This window comes from Pectinophora gossypiella, chromosome 5 (genome assembly GCF_024362695.1).
Source record: "Pectinophora gossypiella chromosome 5, ilPecGoss1.1, whole genome shotgun sequence".
In the NCBI taxonomy this organism is placed as follows: Eukaryota; Metazoa; Arthropoda; class Insecta; order Lepidoptera; family Gelechiidae; genus Pectinophora; species Pectinophora gossypiella.
Genome location: NC_065408.1, coordinates 2560411 through 2583399, shown reverse-complemented (window position 1 = coordinate 2583399; position 22989 = coordinate 2560411). Strand labels below are relative to the sequence as shown.

Here is a 22989-nt window from a genome sequence, read left to right as displayed (position 1 = left end):
GGAATTTTGAACTGAAATAAATTTCATAAATTGTTGGACGTCGTTCCGCGAATTTGGCACAACCGGAATAAATGATGGAATCAAATTGGCCAAAAGTCGCCAATCGCCGGTGATAACTTTATACTGACCTACTATTAAGGATTTTTTGAAGCAGTATTTTGTATTTTACTGAAAGTGACATTAATGGGGCCTCTTCAAGGTAAGAGTGGACAGGCACTACCTAGGCAAGCAAAGCAAGCCCCACCTCAGTCGGCCTCACATCGTTACTTACCATTGAGATTGTGAATAGTTACTGGTGAGATTGTGATCAAATGCTGGCCTATACCACAAAAAAAACATACGAGTGCGAAGTCCGTCCCCTAGGCAACCAAGTTGTAAGCGTCTTGATATTTGAAATACGTAACACGTACAGAATCATGGTCTCAGTCATCCCCCTCAGTATTTGTTACGGCGTCACTAACACCCATACGTACTTGTATGGCTAACTTTACGTACATGTACAGAGTGTAACTTCGGTGTAAGTGACATCGTAACGACTCAGAGGGTGATTTAGCTCATTATTCTGAGTTAATATCAAGTGGAATTTTCCATCGCAAAAGTTCAGAATTGAAAATAATTAAAAAACGCAAAAAAATACATGAATTTTCCGACGGAAATTTCCACTTGATATTAACTCAGAATCATGGTCTTAATCATCCCCCTCAGTATTCGTTACGGTGTTACTAACACCCTATTAACTTACTTATAGATAGTTATGCCAAGGAACAGAAACGGTCGATTGTTAGTTGTTACACGGTGCCAACACGGTTTTCAGCGAGTGTTCTACGAGAGGTAGAAAATCATTATCTACTTATATAAAAATAAAATAAATAAATAAATAAAATTGTTTATTTCGGATCAAAAAATTACAAAAAATAATTAAAAAGAAAAATCATTAATATTTAATTTTATACTTAATCTTATTTAATCATTTATAACCTTTACCTTTTAAGCTTTTAAGTAAGAAAATTAAATACTTATCACAGGTCGAATTCAATCGTCCATTTATAAAAAGACATCTATTTTCGTCTCAATGCTACAGTGAAAATGATAAATAAATATTTTCTTAAACAGAAAATGTAAGTACCTACCGTTCAATTACAACCAAATTTAGAACTTGACACATAATCTATTTGAAGACGCGTACAATTTCTAGGTAAAAAACGAAAACTTTATTATTTAGGAGGTTCTATCCAGACTACGTTCCCCAAAAAAAATTTTGATGGCGTCATACAGATGTAATTAAATTAAATTAAATAATTACCTATTTTCTCATTGATCGGTTACATAATTATTCAAAAATATAATGTAATGGCAGAGGCAGATATAAAATCTAGGTTTTGCCGGCGGCTTCGCTCGCGTTAAATTCGAAGTAAGACGGTTCCCCTTTCCTAATGTACCAATTTTTAGCTTCCTACCATGTAAACTGCTAATAGTCCCATATAAAATTTCACCCCTCTTTGTAGGGGTTAAGGGCAGATTTCCAAAAAGAAAATGGTGCACGGCTTTTTTGTTAGTCACAAATAGTACGTGCGCGGTAGTCTCGGCGTAAGCGACATCTCCGAAAAGCTACAAGAGAGCAGGCTTCGTTTGTTTGGACACGTAAAAAGAAGACAACCCGATTAAGTGGGTAATGTTACAGCCAATCTAAATATACCAGCGGGCCTAGCACCGTAAGCACGCGACTCTTTCTCGCCGCGACAAAGATCGTCTGTCTCTTTCTGTGCAATACTGTGAGAGAGTGACGGGCGACGTATGTCGAGGCGAGAAAGAGTCGCGCGCTTACGGTGCTAAGCCCGCTGCTCGCAGGGCTTAGACCAAGAGGACGACCAAAAAAAAGATGGGCGGATGTGGTCAAAAAGGACCTGTGAATGTGCACGCTCCGAGAACGACACGTCCGATAGAGCGAAGTGGAAGAGAAGTACGAAGAAGTCAGACCCCACCATCAGATGGGAATAATAAATGTCAAGGAGAGAGAGAGAGAGAGAGAGAGAGAAATAGTCCGTGCACCAATTTTTCCCTCATTATGCTTTCGCCACAATAAGTAAGTATACTTATGTACTAGATACCTGTTCTATTCGCAGATGTTTTCAGTCCTAGTAAAACATTCTAAAAGAAAATTTAAAAGATTTTGAAATTTTACTGCACACTAAATTGTATTACAATGGTCTGTACAAAGGACAATCAATGTTGCATTGTAGCCAGAAGTCAAAACAACCAAATGCATCAACAACAATGTCGGCATGCTATCTCAAGACTTGACTCAGGTTTAAATTAAAAAACTTTGTCCGATAGAAGAAAACAACATTTTGACAAGTTTTGAAGAGTAGTGGTCCAAAGCGAGTGCTATTGTTTAACACGACTTTGTTGGTGGAATTCCAGCGTACTTTAAGAAATCTTCTTCACTTTTGTCTTGGCGTTCGTTGTCAAGCTCGCGGCACTGTATTTAAAAAAGTAGTCTATTTCGATGAGAAGCCCGTTACCTCTAGTAACTTGTAGATTGGTACCGAACAACAAAGTTAAGGAAAGCAGCGATCAGTCTATCAGTCCCATTTTATACACAATTACGTCTTCCCATTATTATTCTGGTCAAAATAAAGAGTAGCAATATAGGAAGCAACATAATTAATTCTATAGGTACATAATGTGATTCAACTATCAAGCAACAATTACTTTTATATTATTCTTCTGCCATTACTTAAATTGTATTTTGGAATAATTATGTACCCAAGTTATGAGAAAATAGGTAGTTATCACGTTAAAGCTGTACAACGCCATCTATATTGTTTTTGGTGAACGTAGCCTGGAAAGTCCTTCATCAAGGCCAAGTGGTTTTTGTCCTTCATAAATAAAAAGCCATAGAGCAACACGAACCTCTGTTTGTAAAAAGCCAATAAAAAGCTGATTGACTGTAAACCAAACAATATAAAATCCACATGCCATGGTTCCTTGCCAAAATATAATGAAACGACTTCTAGCCCGGCCTTTCTGAACGTTTTTCGTTCTGACCTTGCTTTTTTTTTTTTTTTTTTTTTTTCTTCTGGCTTCCGCGGCTAGCGATGCGCCAATGACAAATCTTGAGTGATAAATCGTGAGTTAGTCTTCAATAATAATTATCTTTTCATGTTGTTACTGTGCAGTCGTTAAAAACGAGGAAACTTTTCAATAATAAAATATACCGGATAGGAACGGAATTTGGAAAAGGTGAGGATCAGGAGAGGAATAATAATAAAATAATAATAAAAAGAGGAAGTTAAATTTTAATATCATTAGTATTAATAAACATACTTAATAAACGATAGACTGAAGGATTATTTGAAGATAAAAGGATCTGGATAGAAGTAGGAAAAGGAATGTGTAAATGTGTAAGTCCCTGAAAAAGTTGAACATTATCATATTTAGGACAATTCAGGAAGATGTGATCCACATCCTCCACCTCACCACACTCACATAAAGCACTGTCCACTATATGAAATTTAGCTAGATGAGCAGACGTACAAACGTGACCTAATCTCATACGAGTCAGGATGCACGATGCCGTCTTGCCCAACAGCAACCGCGAGAACCAGGGTTTTGCAGGAATTTCACGTTGGATAGATGCGAAATATTTTCCTTTTGTTTGAGAACTGACAGACCACACTTCCCTCCACGAATCACGTAGATACACTCTGGGTAGAGCAAGAAGGTCATGAGGGTAGATTTTATAGTAAGCCATATCTCCACAATCAATGGCGTCATTAGCAAGCCTATCAGCCTGTTCGTTTCCACGGATACCCCTATGTCCCGGAATCCAGGCAAAAATAATCGAAAATCCCTTTGCAGCACACTGAACAATCATGTTTCTGGTTTCTATTATCAATGGACTAATAAGTTTTGTTTTAAATAAAAATTTAGATAGAGATTGTAGAGCGCTCATTGAGTCTGAAAAGATTATAGTTTTCCTAAGTTTAGCTAAAAGTACATACTCAACCGCTTTATACAGACCAAAAACTTCACCAGTAAAAACAGAACTCTCAGGAGGTAATTTAATCTTTTGAACTATATCGTATTGTGAGTGATATATGCCAACACCTACTTTATTATCTGTGGATCGTTTGGACGCATCACTAAAAACATGATGCCAACTGTCAGTGCTATTGTCAAATTCCGTGTCTAGAACGAAATTGAAAACATTGGATGCCTCAAAAGTTTGTTTAGTTATACCCAAGTTTAAACGAACATCAGGTTTATAAACAAGGGCTTCATAGTTTGAGGTGTAAAGAGGGAAACATATTGAGTTATGAATTGGCGTATCAATTGACAGTAATTTTTGATAACTATTAATTAAACAAGGAGTGCATTTATGAGTCCAGTAACTTGAGGAGTTGACTTCTTCAGAGAGGATTTTTAGCTTGGTTAAAAGTGGGTGGTCACCTAGTTGTAAACAACGGTATAAATAACTATCTGAAAGAAACTGCCGCCTCAGTTGTAAAGGGGGTTCAACACACTCTACTTGCATTGCATTAATAGGGCTAGTCTTCATTGCGCCCAGAACAATCCTTAAAGCTACCGATTGTATTTTATCTAGTTTATTTAAAGCAGCAGCACTACATGGTTCCAGCAAAAAAGATCCATAATCAATCACACTCCTGATTAGTGCATTATAAATGATTCTCAGAGAAGTAGGATGAGCGCCCCACCATACACCTCTGAGGCATTTAATAATATTAAGATTCCGTTCACATTTAGCCTCAATATAATTGCAATGTGGGATACCAGTAAGTTTGGAATCCAGTATAACTCCTAAAAATTTACATTGTAAACTTACAGGCATGGGGATATTATCATAAAAAACATTAATTTCAGGGGGAGATCTCATACGAGAAAAAAGCACTACATTGCTTTTGGAAACGGATAATTCTAAGCCATTATCATTCATCCAACCCTTCAATATACCAAGAGATGTTGTAAGTGTGTTACATAAATTAGAAACAGATTTACCTGAACAATACAATAAAAGATCATCTGCATACTGTAAAATATTAACTGAGTTACTTAAGGAATCCTCTAAATCATAAGTATATACATTATATAGTAAAGGGCTCAGCACTGAGCCTTGAGGTAATCCCTGCCAAACAACTCTAGATATCTGGGACCCATCTAGTGTAACACTTATAGATCTCTCTGACAGCATTCTAATAATAAATGAAGTGAGCATTTCCGGAACATTTAATGATTTTAATTTCTTATGAAGAATAGAAATAACAACATTATCATAGGCACCTTTAATGTCTAAAAAAGCAGAGAGGATGGATTCATTTTTTGAAAATGCCAGTCTAATGTCAGTCATAAACAGACTCAAACTATCAGAAGTACTTCTGCCCTTTCTGAAGCCGAACTGACTTTCAGAGAGCAATCTATTGCTTTCTAAATACCATTCTAGCCTATTTTTGACTAAATGTTCTGCCAATTTGGCCAGTACAGAAGATAAAACAACAGGTCGGTAAGAAGAAGCGTCAGAAGGAGGTTTCTTTGGTTTTAAGATAGGTATTACTAACTGGGACCTCCATGAGAGAGGAATGTTGCCAGACAACATAATAGAATTTATAATATTTAAGAAGTAATTTAAAGTTTTATCACTGCTGTTACAGAAAAAGGAATAGGGTATACCGTCTTGACCGGGTGACGTGTCAATTAAACTTGTTAAAATGCCTTTAATTTCAGACATGGAAAAAGGTGAATTTAATCCTGATAAATTATTAGAAATTGAAGTTGGCAAGCACTGAATTTGTAACTCAGGAACTGAAGAAGGAGCTAGATTATCTAGGAATTGTTCAGCTAGCTCTGAAGATAAAGAGCCTCTAGATGATGGATTAACACCCATCCTGAATCTCCTAACGCTTTGCCAAACAACAGAAACATTAACATCTGGACAAATATTATTACAGAATCTTCTCCATCCCTCAAACTTCTTCTTTTTCAAAAATTTACGAGTGTCCCGTGCCACTTGACAGTAAAGCTCATAGTTCACAGATGTCATTAAACAGGAATAAACCCTTTCTGCTTCCCTCCTTCTTTTTATAGCCTCTGTGCACTCGTTGTCCCACCAAGGTGGACAGGGGATTTTTCTGGAGCCGCCCACTTTAATTGGGAATAAAGCATCTGCAACCTCAATCATGACTTTGACAAGAGCCTCAGAGCAAGCCATCTCATTACCCATACAGACAGAAGGGAGGTTTGAAACTTTACTGTCAACTTGCTGACTAAATGCAGACCAATCACTAGGTAATCTATATTTCATACGGGGAGTAGGTTTCGGAGCTATCATTGGATGTAACGAAGGAAACTTAATAGTTATGGGATGATGGTCACTTCCACAAGTAGAAGGGTGAACTGACCACGAAAGAATAGAAGCAAGATTAGGCGTGCATATAGAGAGATCTGGAGCACTAGGGCCCTCGTCAGGGCCAGTACGCCGAGTAGGAGTACCATCATTTAAAATACAGAGATTGAGAGAATTTAAAATTCGCAACATTTCTTCTCCATAAAAAATATGTCTAGATGAACCTCCCCATGCCGGGTGCTGGCCATTAAAATCACCTAGTACTAAAAAAGGGCTTGGTATACATTTTAATATATTAGTGAGATCACTATACAAAGCTAAAGTAGGATGAGCAATATATACAGAAACTATACACACATTATTTACAGAGATAGCAATGGCTTCAACACCATTATTTACAGGAGGAAGAGATATTTGTTTGTAAGGAACAGAACTATTGATAAGGATGGCAACACCACCATGCGCATCACTAGCTCTGTCCTTCCTAAGAATATTAAAACCTGATATTCTAAAAGAATATTCAGGCAAAAGCCATGTCTCTGAGAGACAGACTATTGAAGGATTATATTTATTAATTAAAAATATTATTTCAGGTTTTTTATCAGCAGCACTTCTACAATTCCACTGTAGGAGTACCTGATCCATTATTGGGATTGATAGACACAGTGTTTTCAATTAGTTGGGCAACGTGGGACGGTATAGAATTGGTGGGAATTAAACTGGATTTAAACAAAAGCTCAATAAGAGACAAAATTAATTTCGCTATGGGTTGGTTTGATTTATCATTTTCTGAGTTATCATTTTTCAGAGCAGAACCATTTGGTGAAGATAGAGGTATATCATAATCTTTTATTAGAGATGCATGTGCAGCCCGGTCATACCCAGCCGAAGGCGTAGGAGGAGCACGAGGCTTAAGGAAAACTGTTTTTTTATATGAGCTGGAAGATGGGGACAATCGAGCTGCTGGGTTAGCAGCCTCATCTTGAGATTGTTTATGTTGCGAAGTTCTAAGAACGTCAGCAAAAGATTTGGAGACAACGGGGTGTAATTTGGAAGCCTCTAAATATGAGATGCAGTTTTGAGCCATTGACACTTTGATATTTTTTTGTCGGGAAAATTCAGGACAAGCCTTACTAGTGGCAAAATGATAACCAGAACAAAGACAGCATGATCCATCCTCTTGTTCTACTGAACAAGATTCGGCAGTGTGACCTTGCCCACATTTATAACAGCGAGGCTTGGAGCGGCATTGAGCCTTTGTATGACCAAAACGGCAGCAGCTGTAACATTGAATGGTTGGATAAATGTACAAGTCGACAGTCAATGGAGTATAGCACATAAACACACGTTTTGGTAGTACTTGTCCATCGAAAGTTAAAACAACTGTTTCAGTGTTAGTAAATTCTGGAGACCCATTTATAATTTTTTTACTTTTAATTCTCCTAGCTTTAAGAACTTTCCCACAACCAATGGGGACACTCACATTATCCAAAATCTCATCCTCAGGCCAGTCAGCAGGGACACCCCTGACAACACCCATCCGTGTGATAATAAAGGTTGGAATGAAAGCTCTCAAACTATGGCTGGCAAGGCAAGGATTTTCAATAAAAGCGTTAGCATCAGAATATGTGGAAAAGGCCATGGATAGTCTATTTCTGCCGATCCGTTTCAAGCTACCGTTCACTATGTTTTTAATCATATTTTTCTTTAGAACGCTACCAAACTGAATGGGATGCAGTGAAACAGGATCGTCAGGAGTAGACTGCTCCTTTTGAATGTGCACCACATAGGGTGCTAGGTCGGAAGAAACATATTTCCTACCAACTTGCTGTTGCTGCTGGGTTTGCTGATTAGTTACTGTGACTGTTGGTGGTGGAGGTGGAGGATCAGGTATTGTTGATAAAAGAGAATTGTCTTCGTCAGAATTGCAATTGCACTTGTCTACACCCGAAACGTTTTTACCATTTTTACTTTTGCGCTTTTTGTTGCAATGTTTGCAAATCTTTCTCAAGGGTCTTACACGTTTTCTGACTTGAGAGGAGCACCCGTCCTCCGTATCCATTGACGAAGTATCGTCAACAATAACTTCCATCCCTACATGAGGGACACGATGACGATCCCGGTCGCCACCGGGGTCGTCGGGGGGATCAACCCCCATAGTAAAAAGAAAAACTCACTTACCACTACACAGCAGCAAGTATTTTAGAAGAATATATATAAATATGAATTAACAGATAAAATAATACAGAAATACTCCACTGAACCCACACGAAATCAATTAAATTAAATTTTCACTAAAAAACACGACCGCCAATTTCGGAAGTTTCCCGCGCTTCTTTCTCTGACCTTGCTTCTGACGTTCTGACAAACATCCAAGGTTACCAGACATATATTTCGGAATTCCCCTATTTCGAATAAAAAAAATCTCGAAATGATATTAGTATTTCAGTTTGATTTATTCCCAAAACCCTTTTGTTAGGTACATATGAATGATATTATGATCTTTACGTTATAACAAAAAGTACATTAACCGTATATGTATAGTCCGTTCAAAAAATGATCTTCATAAAAGGTAAACAAACCTGTTACTACAAAGAATGTTCGAATTTCACCTAAACTACGCAAAGTATTCTTCTAATAACATTCGTAGCACTCAATAGATGTATGATTTCTTAGCTCAATGTGAAATTAACGTAAAATAATTATTAAAAACACATTTTTTCATGTAAAAACAAAAATCAAACAAAACCCCACACAAAAAAGTTGACATCATAAATTCTTGTTAATCTGTGGCTGGCTGTCAATTTGGCGATTAGTGATGTGACATTTCATTCAGGTCAGGAAAACGAGTCAGTTCCGTGAATAACTTAAGTGAGTGTACTGTACTTAATAAGCCGAAATGCGCAGAATAAATGACTTTCAAAGTGAGTTAGTGTAACCACAAAGAAACATACAATATATATTTTAATATTATCATACAAAATATTCAAACAACCCAAGAGAGTCAGTTCATTTTGATAAAATAACTTGAGTTAAAATCAATTCAGCACTTCACTAGTATACAGTTTGACACAGATAAAAAATATCGGCAGCCATATTTGTTTAGCTTTTATGAAGATCATTCTTGAACGGACTATATAACAAACAAGCCCCGACTAAGGGGCTGAAGTTGCCAAGATTCACACCAATTTCCGTTAAATAGCGAGCTGGATTGACTGAAAAAAAAAACAACAATTTCGTGGGAATTAATTCCCTAATGTTTTCTAAAAAAGTTATTTTTTCCTCAAATTTGCAAAAAATAACCGAATCTGGCAACTCGTCAAACGTCATCAGCATTATGAAATTGACAAGTGAATGTACATGAGCGTATTTTGTGCGCTTTTTGTATAAAATATTTAATATTCACTAGTGAAACGAAATAGTGCAAACTTAAACTAGCTCTCTACTAGCTGCTACAACTGCTTTACATCGATTTTGACCTGATTCTTTTTTAGGTTAGTATGTTGACAAATCTTGTTTCACGCGTTGTATCATATTTGTTATGATTTTGCCTCGTATTCAGAAGTTTTCTCGTAATTTTTTTAGTATCATGAGTGCATCTGTGTTGGCGCCAGTTGGCGTCCGTGGCATGAAAGTGTTGGATCGCGAGAAATTCTTGCGTAATGTGCAAGTACCAGTATTGAAGGTTACCGAAGAGAAACTGGCCAAAGTGACACCAATATGTAAGCCCTACTTTCTCAAGATGGAAAACTTCAAGCCTGTACAAAACTTCCAAGATGAAACATCGAAGAAATGCATACATTTGAACCCAGAGAAAGTTTCAAGTTGGACAGATATATCACAAAAAGATCGTGAGTGTCTCTCACAACATGATATTAATGAATCAAATTTCCAAACTAAAGAATTACAGATAAAATATGAGAACTGGAAATTTGAAGAAATTTTCAAAGCTGTATTACCTGAAAATGAAGAAATGGTAAGTAGTTTTTCTACAATCGGACACATCATACACTTGAACTTGAAAGAACATCTATTGGACTATCGCCCTCTGATTGGTCAGGTGCTGGTAGACAAAATCAAGACTTGTCGTACAGTAGTGAATAAGAGCAACATTATTGACAATACTTATCGTAACTTTAGTATGGAAGTCATAGCTGGTGATGAAGACTTTCTAGTTACAGTGAAGGAAAACCGCTGCAATTTCCAGTTTGATTTCTCAAAAGTGTACTGGAACCCACGTCTTGGCAAAGAACATGAGAGAATCTTGGATTTTCTGAAACTTGGAGATGTATTGTTTGATGTATTCTGTGGGGTTGGCCCCTTCTCCGTACCAGCAGCTAAAAGAAAATGCAAAGTTTTTGCCAATGATTTAAATCCCGATTCTTTCAAATGGTTGAATCATAATGCTAAGCACAATAAAGTTAACTCAACTAATTTCCAATCATACAATCTTGACGGCAAAGATTTTATTTGTACAATATTCAGAGACTACATTACAGAGTACTGTAAAGGAAATGAGAAATTAAAAGAATTGTCAAAAATACACATTACTATGAATCTACCTGCAATGGCTGTTAAATTCTTGAAATATTTCTGTGGAATTATTAAGGATCAAGAATTACTTTCCAAGCTTGATAGAGAAATAATTGTATATGTCTACTGTTTTGCAGTAGGAGAAGATCCAGTGTCAGTAGCTAAGAAAATGGTGATTGATAATATTGGTACGGATATATCTTCGGATATTCTAGATGTGTTTGATGTTAGAAATGTGTCTCCAAAGAAAGAAATGATGAGGGTGACGTTTAGATTAACAAAGGATGTATTGAGTGGTGTGATAAGTGATAATAGTGAACCACCCTTGAAAAAAATCTGTGTTGAACAGGAAAGCAGTGTATAAGTTTTTGTAATTTTGTGCATTTACATATAAGTAAGCAAGATAGTGTATCTATAGAATCCAATGCATTTTACTTTTTTTGATAAGAACATCATAGTTTATATTGCCATGTTACTGTAATGTTAAGTTTAAATAAACTTGTGAGCTAAAACTTGTTTTTAATTTAAATTGATTTAATATTAACTGATAGTTAAGTATATCCAGGCTTAATACAAAATACTTATAAGTACTTATAGTAGTTAGTTTAAATTTATTTAACATTAACTGATAGTTAAGTATGTTCAGCCTTAATACAAAAAAGTAGTTAGTTGACTGACAGGGGAAGACCTAGAAGGATGTACATTGACTAAATTGAAAATTTCCTTAGGAATGGTTTAGTACAATCTACTCTAAACCAGCGTGCGTGAATGAAACATTTGATGAATGTGGAGGAAGCAAGAGAAATGTGTCAGGATCGAAGCAAATGGAATTCCATAGTCTCTGCTTACCCCGATAGGAAATAGGCGTGCATTATCCCCATAATCTGTTAATTGTTAAGTGTACCCGACTTAACCTAGCTAAAATTAGGTTAAATATGTCAAAAACACTTTCTATTCAGAAAAACCCGACTTAACTAATCTGACAGGACCAAACCTAAATTAAGTTAGGTCGAACTACATTTAGTTCAAACCGCCATTTTCCTATTAGAAACAACCATTTATCTGTCAGGCTACATCAAACTAAAATCCGACCTAATTCAGTCGGGCCGACTTAACTTGAACTTAGCGTATTTTACAAGTAAATATGAAGAAAAAACATGAATAAGGCGTTGTAGGAGGCATAAGAAAGGTAACAACAGTTGATTTATTATTTAAACTTTGCGTTATACTATTAAGTTGACCCGGTGAACTTTGTACCTACGCATAATTAATTTCCAATACAAATCTAATATTTCGTTATTTCTGCTATTCGACGCCGAAATAAATTATAATATGAAAGATCATTAAAATTGTTCTAGTCTTTGAGTTATTCATGGTGTAACTAACCCGACTTTATAGGTATAACTAGAGTGGTCTAAACTACATAGTAAATATTAAAATTTCAGGTTCCAGGAGTTATACAATATAGGTATCAAACATACTATTTAAGCTCGCAAACAGTGATCATATTTATAGCACCTGCAGAGAAGTAACAGAATATAAAAACTAGCCAAGTCGGACCTTAGGCTACAATATATATCTATTAATTAAGTTATAAGAAGAAATGATATTTTATGTTGTTATAAATAAATTTCAGGACTGACCATTGAACTTGGCACCCATTTAGATGTCACTTCTTTTGTCGTTAAGTCAGCAACCAAGGCATAGGTATATCATAATATTGAACTTTGCTCTCATTTCACATTTATGTTTTTGATGGGATTTTTTAATTGGAAAGCATTTTACGTCATCAACTGCCAAGTGGTGAGTATGAAAACACAGTAGACACATACAGTCACACATATCAAGCAAACTTGGTGTCTATGTAACTTATGTATTTTGTCTTGTAGTTTATCACTGAATTCCAATTTTCCCGGCTCCACACATGACTCTGCTGTGAGGAAAGCTTCAGACCTTGATCGTTATCTGCAGAGAGTTTTTAAGATGTGAAGAAAATCAGTGGTTATATTTGGCCATATTTCCACTGGGGCGATGATACTAAATGCATACTATAAGTGTCGATGTATAGGTATATTATAGTTCACGTACATATGTTACACCAGTATCCATATCGAGTTTAAAAGAGCCTCAAGTTATCAATAAGATAACCCATAGCCACTACTGGTATTCAGTCCAAAATAGATAAATATGATAAACCATACGGTAATATCATTTATCCGATATAATAATCATTCTTATATCCGTATCCAATCCGTATCCGAAATTTCATATCCATAACATCCCTGGAAACACATCGCCCATAGACAGTTCATCATGTTAGAGTGGACATAATCCCTTAGTACAAAAAGATACCCACATAAGTAGCTGAATGTGTTCTATGTTTTCTATCCAAGTCTAATTTAAATGTTGACGTAATTTCAAAACATATTAAATTATACATTCCAGCGGGCTTAGCACCGTAAGCGCGCGACTCTTTCTCGCCTCGACATACGTCACACGTCACTCTCTCCACTCGTCACTGTACTCCACAGAAAGAGACAGACGATCTCTGTCGCGGCGAGAAAGAGTCGCGTGCTTACGGTGCCAGGCCCGCGGGGCATAAAGAATGCCAGCTCCACCACTGGCAGCAACAGAAACTGCGTCAAACGACGAAGATGAAACATACCATTTCTTTTAAATAGATTTAAGACAACAGACCTGAGAGTGCGCGTACCTCGGCTCAGAGCGTCGACTAAGAGGATTATACTTGAAAGAATTAATCGACTCTAGTGGGCCGGTATCGATAAGCCCTGTTCCAGCCTTCCGGCCAAGTAGTTAATGCCATTTGCGGCAAATCTACATTAAGTCACGTCAAAAAAAATAAGCGCTGAATGAGGGAAATCGGTGTCTTGAAGAGTTTGTTACCGCGAACTGGTTGGTCACCTCTATGGCTAAAGTAATTGGGTCGTCAGAAAGCATAGCACCATAAGCACGCGACTCTTTCTCGCCGCGACAGAGATCGTCTGTGTCTTTCTGTGCAGTACTGGAGAGAGTGAGCACACGACTCTTTCTCGCCGCGACAGAGATCGTCTGTCTCTTTCTGTGCAGTACTGGAGAGAGTGACGGATGACGTATGTCGAGGATCGTATCGAGGATCTGGATCATACATGACGTTCATCGGAGTGTATCGTCCACCTTATGTATCATTTTAACTTACCTAATTGAGACTGCGTATTGTTGCGTTATAGTGAAAACCATGTAACCGCCTTTTTGAAAAATCCAGTTTCGTATGTGACTTTTGTTAACAAAACCTCGCAATCCAGATAGTTTCAATCCAGATAAAAAAATGTCTCAATTCTTACCCGGAATGAAATTAATTGAAAGAAATCGAAGATTTGTTAAAGAAAAATATGACTTTTCAAAAAGTCGATATATAATTTTATCTACTTAATTTAAAATGCATATTGCACTATAAATCACAAAGTGTTCATATCTTTTAAGATAAAGAAAATAATTATGCAACCGCAGATGTGATGGGTCGCGGTAACCCGATGTGCCAATACCACGGAATGATTGTGTGCATACGACTCGCGTCTGCAATCGGTGCAGTTTAATACGGTATTTGTATGACGAGGAACACAAATACCCATTATTGTATTCGAAATAATACATTTTTTTAGAGATGTCTCCGTAAACCGCAACTGCGTGCGTCATGTGTGCGTCACACCAGTCACGCACTCATCGGCGCGCACGAGATCGGGTTCTCACCAAAACAAAAATGTAGTAACTCAAAAAATCGAAAAATGATATTTGAGGTTTTGTTTCGAGATTTATTTCAAAATCCGTGTAAGTCGCACCAGACTAAAACGACATAGTGTCTCTAATCTAGTAAATAGATTCGACAACATGTAATGGAAGTGGCATTGATGAAGGCCCTTCTAAATAAAGAAAACCATATCAGACTACAAGTCAGACCTAAAATTGGCTCATTGTTGAACAACAGATCGCCAAGTAGCAGAATACAAAAGAAAAAAAAAGAAAAAGTCGCACAAAATAATTATTTTTATTATTACTTTTTCCTGGCTAGAAGAACGTGATCCTACGTAAAGGATTGGCTTCACAGAAGAAAGTTCTCAATTGTTAATACCATAGACACGCAATGTTGTATAAGCATACATATGTAAGATCATGCTTATTTTGCATTGGGTTAAGCAGAGACCACGCAATACTCCACTTTCTACGATCCTGATAAACTTTAGCTTCTTCCACTCTTATCAAAGTCTTTATTTCTGCATGCCGGTTTAGACCAGTTTTGACCTGTCCTTTTTGGCGTTATGTAATATTAAATTATCATTAATTAAGTTGGTAAATATGTAAACAAAATAAAAGTACAAATAATTAAAACATTTGTAATAAATTACAAAACATTACCAATCGATTTTCGTACTTTCTTTTCTGCCCGTAATCATTAGTATGACAGTACGTACATTAGTGATGTATGTTGGTACTAGGTACTTACTTAGGGAAATTCGACCTCCTTTACTAAATTGAGAAGATAAGTACTACGAAAAAAAAGGCTATGGGATACGACATTAAAAATACTTAAGTACAAGTATATTTAATAGCACCATTGCGCAAATAAGATTATTAATATCACTTAATACGCTATTTATGTAACTGTGTTATAATTAGGACTATTAACTCAAAGTGTGAAAATTACAGGTAAGGTAACAATATACTTACTTCTACAATAAACTTAGAAATCTGTGTACCACATATATAAAGGTTGGCCCAAACGTTTACCTTCAAAATGATAAATTAGGTAGAGGGGCTCATTGGCTACCAGAAACAGCACCATGTATGTTCAGCGATTATTCACGGTTTAGGAGATATGACGCATTTTGTACCTTTTTCTAGATTTTCTACCTTTAGAAATCATCATTTTGTCGCTATCTCTATCTTATAGTTATTTTATTTTACTTCATAACTATTCCTAATGATGTGTACCGCTAGGTGAAAAAATAAAAACGGTCCACCCTGTATAACATAAAACAATCTCTATTCTTTATTAATTTAAACAGTATGTAAATCAATCAGTCAAAAAAAATCCAATCCAAAAAAAAACCAACAAAAAAAACAATCCAATCCAATCTCATCAGTCATCCCGTAATCATCGCACTTGCAACAGTGTCGAAATATCGGGAGTCTCATATCCCCATTTTAAACGCTAAATTAGTGTGTAAATCATTAAGATAACTAAAAAAGCAACTAGTGTATTACGTGTCTCAAAATTATGTTGATTAATTGTTTACCAAAGTACAGTCATAAGCAATATAATGTACCCGCTTTAGGACTCTGTCGCACAAATATATTTGACATTTAGTGAGACTTACAGTCCAATTTGTCAAAAAAGTTAATGTGACATAATACCAAAGTGTATACATATTAATGCTCGTGACCGTACAATATTGACTTTGACTGATAAACTTGTGTGAATAAGAAGATAATAAATCACATAACTGATAAATGTATTGACAAATAATAGTTTATATTGTTATACATAATATAGTATAAATATTATTATCAATGTAAGTAATTATTATGTATATGTTACAAACTACTTACACCTCACCTATTAAGATGTAAAACATAAAATATATTACTATTTTAATGTTTCTTTTATATAGCTTATCAATTATTGTATCTAGCTAATAAGAGACTTTCCAGGCTCATCATCATCAATTTAAGAGCCACGCTCTTGTCGGTGTAGCATTTTCCATTCCAGTCTATCAAAGGCCAATCCCTTGATTTCCTATAAGACACGACGTGAACCTTTTTTTTAATCTGTTCCAGTAAGCTCTTCTTGGTCTTCCCCTTCCTCTCTTTCCTTCTAGCTTTCCTTCTATGATGTTTTTAATAAATTCGTCGTGTCTAATCATCTTGCCACTTCTGTCCTCATTTTTCCCTTACTCTTACTAGCACTTCCTCATTTGTAACCCTTTCTATCCAACTTATTCTTTCCATCCTCCTCCAACACCACATTTCAAAGGCCTCGAGTTCTTTCCAGGCTACTTTCCCCAAAAAAATTTAGATGGCGCTGTACAGTGTTGCCTTCGTTAAACCTTCCATGTTTAAAATAAAAATGATGACCCTTGTTATTACACCCAGGCACGACACATCTTCCACCCATTATTATTCTGGTCAAAATAAAGAGAAGTAATATAGGTAGCAACATATTTCTATGGATATCTGATACAAATACATAAACAGCCTATATACGTCCCACTGCTGGGCACAGGTCACCGCTCAATCAACCGGAGGGGGTATGGGGCATACTCCACCACGCTGCTCCACTGCGGGTTGGTGGAGGTGATTTTTACGGCTAATAGCCGGGACCAACGGCTTAACGTGCCCTCCGAAGCACGGAATCGTCTTACTTTTCCGGACAATCAGGTGATTCAAGCCTGAAAAGTCCTTACCAAACAAAGGACAGTCTCACAAAGTGATTTCGACAATGTCCCCATCGGGAATTGAACCCGGACCTCCAGATCGTGAGCCTAACCTAACGCTCTAACCACTAGACCACGGAGGCTGTTACATGATACAAATACCAAGCAACAATTATTTTATACATTTTTGAATAATTATGTACCAGAACAATGAATAAATAGGTAATTATCACGAAGTCTGAACAGCGCCATCTATATTTTTTGGGGAACGTATCCTGAAAAGTTCCTCGTTCTAAAGGGTCTTAGGGCTTATACAAGTTGTAAATGATCTCTACACTCCCTAACGTGCAATTAACTCAAAACGATTTCGCTACACGTTAGCGAGTGTAAAGATCGTAACATTAGCACCTTGGCTAGGGCCTCTGATATGCGATCGATATGACGAAGAAAACAATCCAGACCACTAGGCTTATTAGTAATTACTAATTTATCAAAAATATACAGGGTTTAAGTATAGAATTGAAAAATAAAAATAGTAATGAATTTTGCGACTGACAATTCCACTTGATATTAAACTCAGAACGGATCTGAATCATCCCTCTTATAGATAGATGTAAGGCCAGTTTAAAATCATTTAAACCAATCCGGTGTTCTTGTTTGTTAAATGAAAAGTGTTGGATAATTTCAAGGTAACTCCAGAGAGTAGATCACTCAAGGTAACTCCAGAGAGTAGTTCACTTAAGGTAACTCCAGAGAGTAGATCACTCAAGGTAACTCCAGAGAGTAGTTCACTTAAGGTAACTCCAGAGAGTAGATCACTCAGTTGTGTTCGGTTTCAAGTCCACTTTTATCCCAGTAATGAGAAAATATGTAATTATCACGTTAAATCTACACAGCGCCATCTATATTATTTTTGGGGAACGTAGCCTGGAAAGTCCATCATTCAGATAAACTCGCCGTCAAGGGCATTACACCAGAGCGCTCGACAAAACAGCACGTTTTACATAATATTATTGATCATCTGTACAAACACACTATACCAAACCGTAACTTAAAGCGATTAAGTAACAATTGTTTCCTTAATTTATTCGGTTTCCCCACAAGTTATCAAGGCAACTTGATCTTTACGTGCCAGACATAAGTGTTTGGTTGGTGTGTATTAGCTAATTTATTCAAAGTGTTGAAGATATCTGTAAATTGATGGTCTTGTTTCAGTTACGATGCCGCAGCAACCAGAAGGTAACATGGAGCTGCCTGACTACACTGATGTTTTACGAGAGTCAGAAAAGGTCAGTTTTTTTTATAATTGGTATTCGAAATACAAAAAAAAGTGCATGTTAGCCCTACAGGTCACAGTATTTATAACAATTTATCAACTCCACAACCCCTTACATTTCAGATACTCAGAAAATGCTTCAAAGAATTTCAACTAGACGAAGTATTTTTATCGTTCAACGGCGGCAAAGACTGCACGGCACTGCTAGACTTAACTATCAGTATTCTCCAAGATATGTATCAACAAAACGACATAGCCAGAAATTTAAAAGTCGTATATATAAGGACCAATGGGCCTTTTAAAGAGATAGAACAATTCGTGACAGAAGTGGAGACACATTATGGAGTACAGCTGACTGTGATGGAGGGAGATATGAGAGATACATTGCAGAGTATATTATCCCAAGATGGACGATTGAAAGCGTGCCTCATGGGAACGAGAAGGACAGATCCCTATAGTAGCGACTTGGATTTTATGCAGGTAAAATATACATACTTACGTATTCTCTATCATGAAATTATTAGTATGAAGGCAGGATGGAGATATAGTATATCCTTTAGTGCGAAAGAGACGAGAGATATGTCACTCTAAACATGTTACGTTTCATAAGGAATAACTCCAATAATTTTATTTATATTTAAATACAGGGAGAAAAAGTGAAAATATTTACTTAGGAATAAAAGTTTATTTTGAAGCCAAAACCTGTGCATTTTTATAATTTACAATAACTTTTATGATATAAATAAAATTGTGACGTCAAATTCAAAAACATGTGCTAACATTGGTGCTAATTCCTGTAAATACCATCTAATTTTATTTTATTTTAAGTTATATCTGTCATTTTCTTATCCGCCTAAAAGGAAAGGGACGGGTAATCGACAAGCATAAAATTTATGGAACACACGTCAATTTTAAGTACAAATCTAAACCAACCGTCTAAAAATTTTACATCAGTCAATAACCCGACACAGTTAAGTAGACAGCACGTCAAACGGATTGCATACCAGCGACGTACCTTTTTGATTCGCCCGGGTTATTCATTCATTTTTTCATTCTTCCTAAAATTAAGAGCTGTGAATCATCCGTCCCTTTCCTTTTCGACGGATATGAAAATGACGGATATAACTTAAAATAAAATTAGGCGGTGTCTGCAGGAATCGGGGCCATTGTATTACGTGTTGAGTTCTTTGGCGTCACAAGTACTTACTTCTAAAATAATTTATTTTTCATCAGAAAACGGACGCCGGCTGGCCGCAGGTCATGCGAGTCTCTCCGCTTCTCAACTGGTCCTACCACCAGATATGGGCCTACATTCTCAAGAAGAACGTGCCTTACTGTAGCCTCTATGATATTGGGTAAGTACGTTGGGTGATTTGGTTTGGTGTGCTGGGTAAATTGTTTCCTTCTAAATACATATTAATCTATATAAACGACACGAGATCTCAGAAACTACAAGTGCTAAGAATCTCAAATTTTGCGGGGGGGTTCCTTTTAGGACGAAGATGCCCATTAAGACGGAATTTTCAAAATTCAGAGGTGGCAAATTTTGTATAAAACTTCTATGGTTTTAACACCTAGTAATCATTTCCAAATGAGTAGAAAATACTCATTATTTGAATAAATTAGTATGTATTCAATTATTTTTCTAAGCAACCCTTACACAGTGGTGAAATAGAGGGTGTAAGTTCGTATGGAAAATTTATAAAGCTATCGAGTCATAATTCACATAGTACACTACCCGTTCGAAACCGGGGCAGGTGGCTAGTATTATAATAGTTAGAAAATATCTGTCACGCATAAACCACTTGACCGATTTTGATAAAAAATTGGCACATTATTTTTGGTTAATTGCCTTTAACTAGTGAATAATTTCGCTTTTACAGGTATACATCAATAGGAAGCATACACAACACTTGGCCAAACCCGTCTTTAGCATATAAGAGCAACAACGGTTGTATATGCTATCGGCCCGCGTGGTACCTGGCAGATGGGTCTTTAGAACGGGCCGGCCGCGGCCCTCGACCGCAGGGAAGCAACGGACACTTAATTGACATTATTAGTGACGATAGCCAGAATGGTGATGTACTTTGAAAAGAGTTCATGTTAGTGAGAATTTATGCTGTGATTATTATGATAGTTTTTAGCCCCAACACATACCGAGGTGAGCAGAGCAGACTGTGGAATCTTTATAACAATGAGGGTCTTCCCACGCCACGTTTTCCAATAAAAAAATAGATGGCGCTGTACAATTTTGCCGTTTAACCTTTTAATTTCATAGATAACAGACATACGCGTCGTTTTTCCTTGTTTTCGGGTATAACTGAAGACCTTTAATATTACCCAGGTACGGTCACGAGTACTAATATGTATACACTTTGAAACCATGTCACATTAACTTTTTTGACAAATTAAACCGTAAGTCTCATTAAATGTCAAATATGATAGTGCGACAGGGTTCTAAAGTGGCTACATCATATTGCTCATGACTGTACAGCACTACTTCCACCCATTATTATTCTAATCAATATAAAGAGAAAAAATGGGTGAATATCAAAATGTGTCAAGTTTGGTGGCGACTGTCATATATTTTTTTCGTGAAAAATTGGGGTAATTGGGAAAATTGGGAATTGAACAATTCCTTTTTCATGTCGGAACTGAGGATCCTTTTGGATCTTTTTCATGTCGGAACCCAATTTTTCACGAAAAAATAATATGAAATTTCGCCACCAAACTTGAAATTTTGAGATTCACCCAAATATAGTAGTAACGTAATTCTATAAATCGGATCCAAATATCAAGCAGCAGTTATTTTTATATGCCTCTGACATTACATTATATATTTTAATAAATGTAATGTCATTATATATTTTAGTAAAGCCTTGAAAGTCCCTCATAATGTTGGCACATTCAGCAATGAATTTCGCATAAGTCTGCATTGGGTCTCTTACCAGACCCTAGGACTCTTAGAGGGTTAATAAATAAAACCACTCTCAATAAATAATGTTCAAATTTAACATCACAAAATTAAATAAATATTTATTAAATAAAATGATAAAAAACAATATTTATTTATTTTATCATTTATAGCTTTAATACCTACTTAATTAGTAGATAAATAAATTATATTATCGATTAAGTTTTTATAAAAAAAATAGGGACATGGCGGATTAGTTCCTTCATTATAAGGAAACCGACAGAGATGTGTCCTAACCTGTATTGGGCTGGGTTTCCCCTTCGCGGGTTGGAAAGTCACGACAGACGGTCGCTTATTTAAAAGACCAGACCCGTCAAATATTCAGGTTAGAGAAAACGGCATAACACTATGAAGATGACAGATAATTTAACTAATAACTAATAGAACTAATTTATTTAACTTGTTTTGTTTTTATTATACACCGAATGATACTCTCTTTAAATAAGTATGTTTTTCGTAATATCTTACTATAAATTGCCACTGTCCTCAGCCTACTTAGAAGTCTTAGAACATAGAATTACTTATTTTGCAAATTACGAACTCTGTGTATGCACGGCACAAGGCCTACTTAAATTATGAAGTCTGTGAATGCGCGGCACTAAGCCCACATAAATTATGAACTCTTTGGATGCACGGCACTAAGCCCACATAAATTGTGAACTCTGTGAATGCGCGGCACTAAGCCCACATAAATTATGAACTCTGTGAATGCACAGCACTAAGCCACACCAAAATATGGCAGCTTTAGTATACTTTAGTTTTAAAATAAAGAATAACATATAGAACGGTAACTCAGCCCCGCATCAATTCGTAGCGAGCTAGACTTCACCCCCTCTGGGTCTTACTAGGTCTTACTTTCTTAGGTAAGGACTAAGGAGGAGCGTGCACACACCTCATATTCAGAGCAAAATAAACATTATCTCATGTTACACTGTCTCGCTCGCACTTATGGTAAAGCGGCACGAGGTAAGAATGAGATTTTGTACGAAGTGTCCGGGGTGCTAACAGTTATGTGCCGTTCCACTTTTGGAACGCTCCCACTTTAAAAAGCACGGCAGTAAAGACGCAAAAAAATATGTAAAAAGAGTTTTATTACCTAACATTTATGCAAATAGATCAGAGTACAAGAAAGAACAATTTGAAAAAGAAATGCGGCCAATATCCTTACTATTAAAGAGTTTTTACAACGGGAACATTCCCAGGAAAGGATCATCACTGGATGCTAACTGCCGTTGGATCATTTACTTAAATGCTTTTTTATAACTTATTTGGTAATTATAAAGCCTACTTAAAATAGTTATTTATTGTAGTTACCACGTTGTTATGTCTCATTGAAATATTATAATTAATTTAAATTATTTGCAACTATGGATGAGGTAGCACATATTTCGTTGAAATAAAATCACTTTTATATTGA

The 22989-nt window shown here is 36.3% G+C and overlaps 1 protein-coding gene across 2 annotated transcripts; it reads left to right on the top strand.

Annotated features, from left to right (window-relative positions):
- Positions 1–9675: 9675 nt before the first annotated feature.
- LOC126366621 (tRNA (guanine(37)-N1)-methyltransferase) lies at positions 9676–22989 on the top strand. 2 transcript variants are annotated; one of them, XM_050009803.1, is made up of 5 exons: positions 9681–9855; positions 18538–18611; positions 18722–19078; positions 19832–19953; positions 20482–22989. In XM_050009803.1, exons 2-5 carry the CDS (start codon positions 18543–18545, stop codon positions 20687–20689), a joined length of 756 nt encoding a protein of 251 aa, XP_049865760.1. In that variant the 5' UTR covers positions 9681–9855; positions 18538–18542; the 3' UTR covers positions 20690–22989. The 2 variants fall into 2 exon arrangements, with proteins under 2 accessions (XP_049865759.1, XP_049865760.1); XM_050009802.1 differs by lacking the exons at positions 18538–18611; positions 18722–19078; positions 19832–19953; positions 20482–22989 and adding an exon at positions 9947–11392 and having other exon boundaries at positions 9676–9855.

What these genes read in the sequence shown, in the direction of transcription:
- LOC126366621 (XM_050009802.1), top strand. Translation starts at nt 9,951, where the DNA reads ATGAGTGCATCTGTGTTGGCGCCAGTTGGCGTCCGTGGCATGAAAGTG.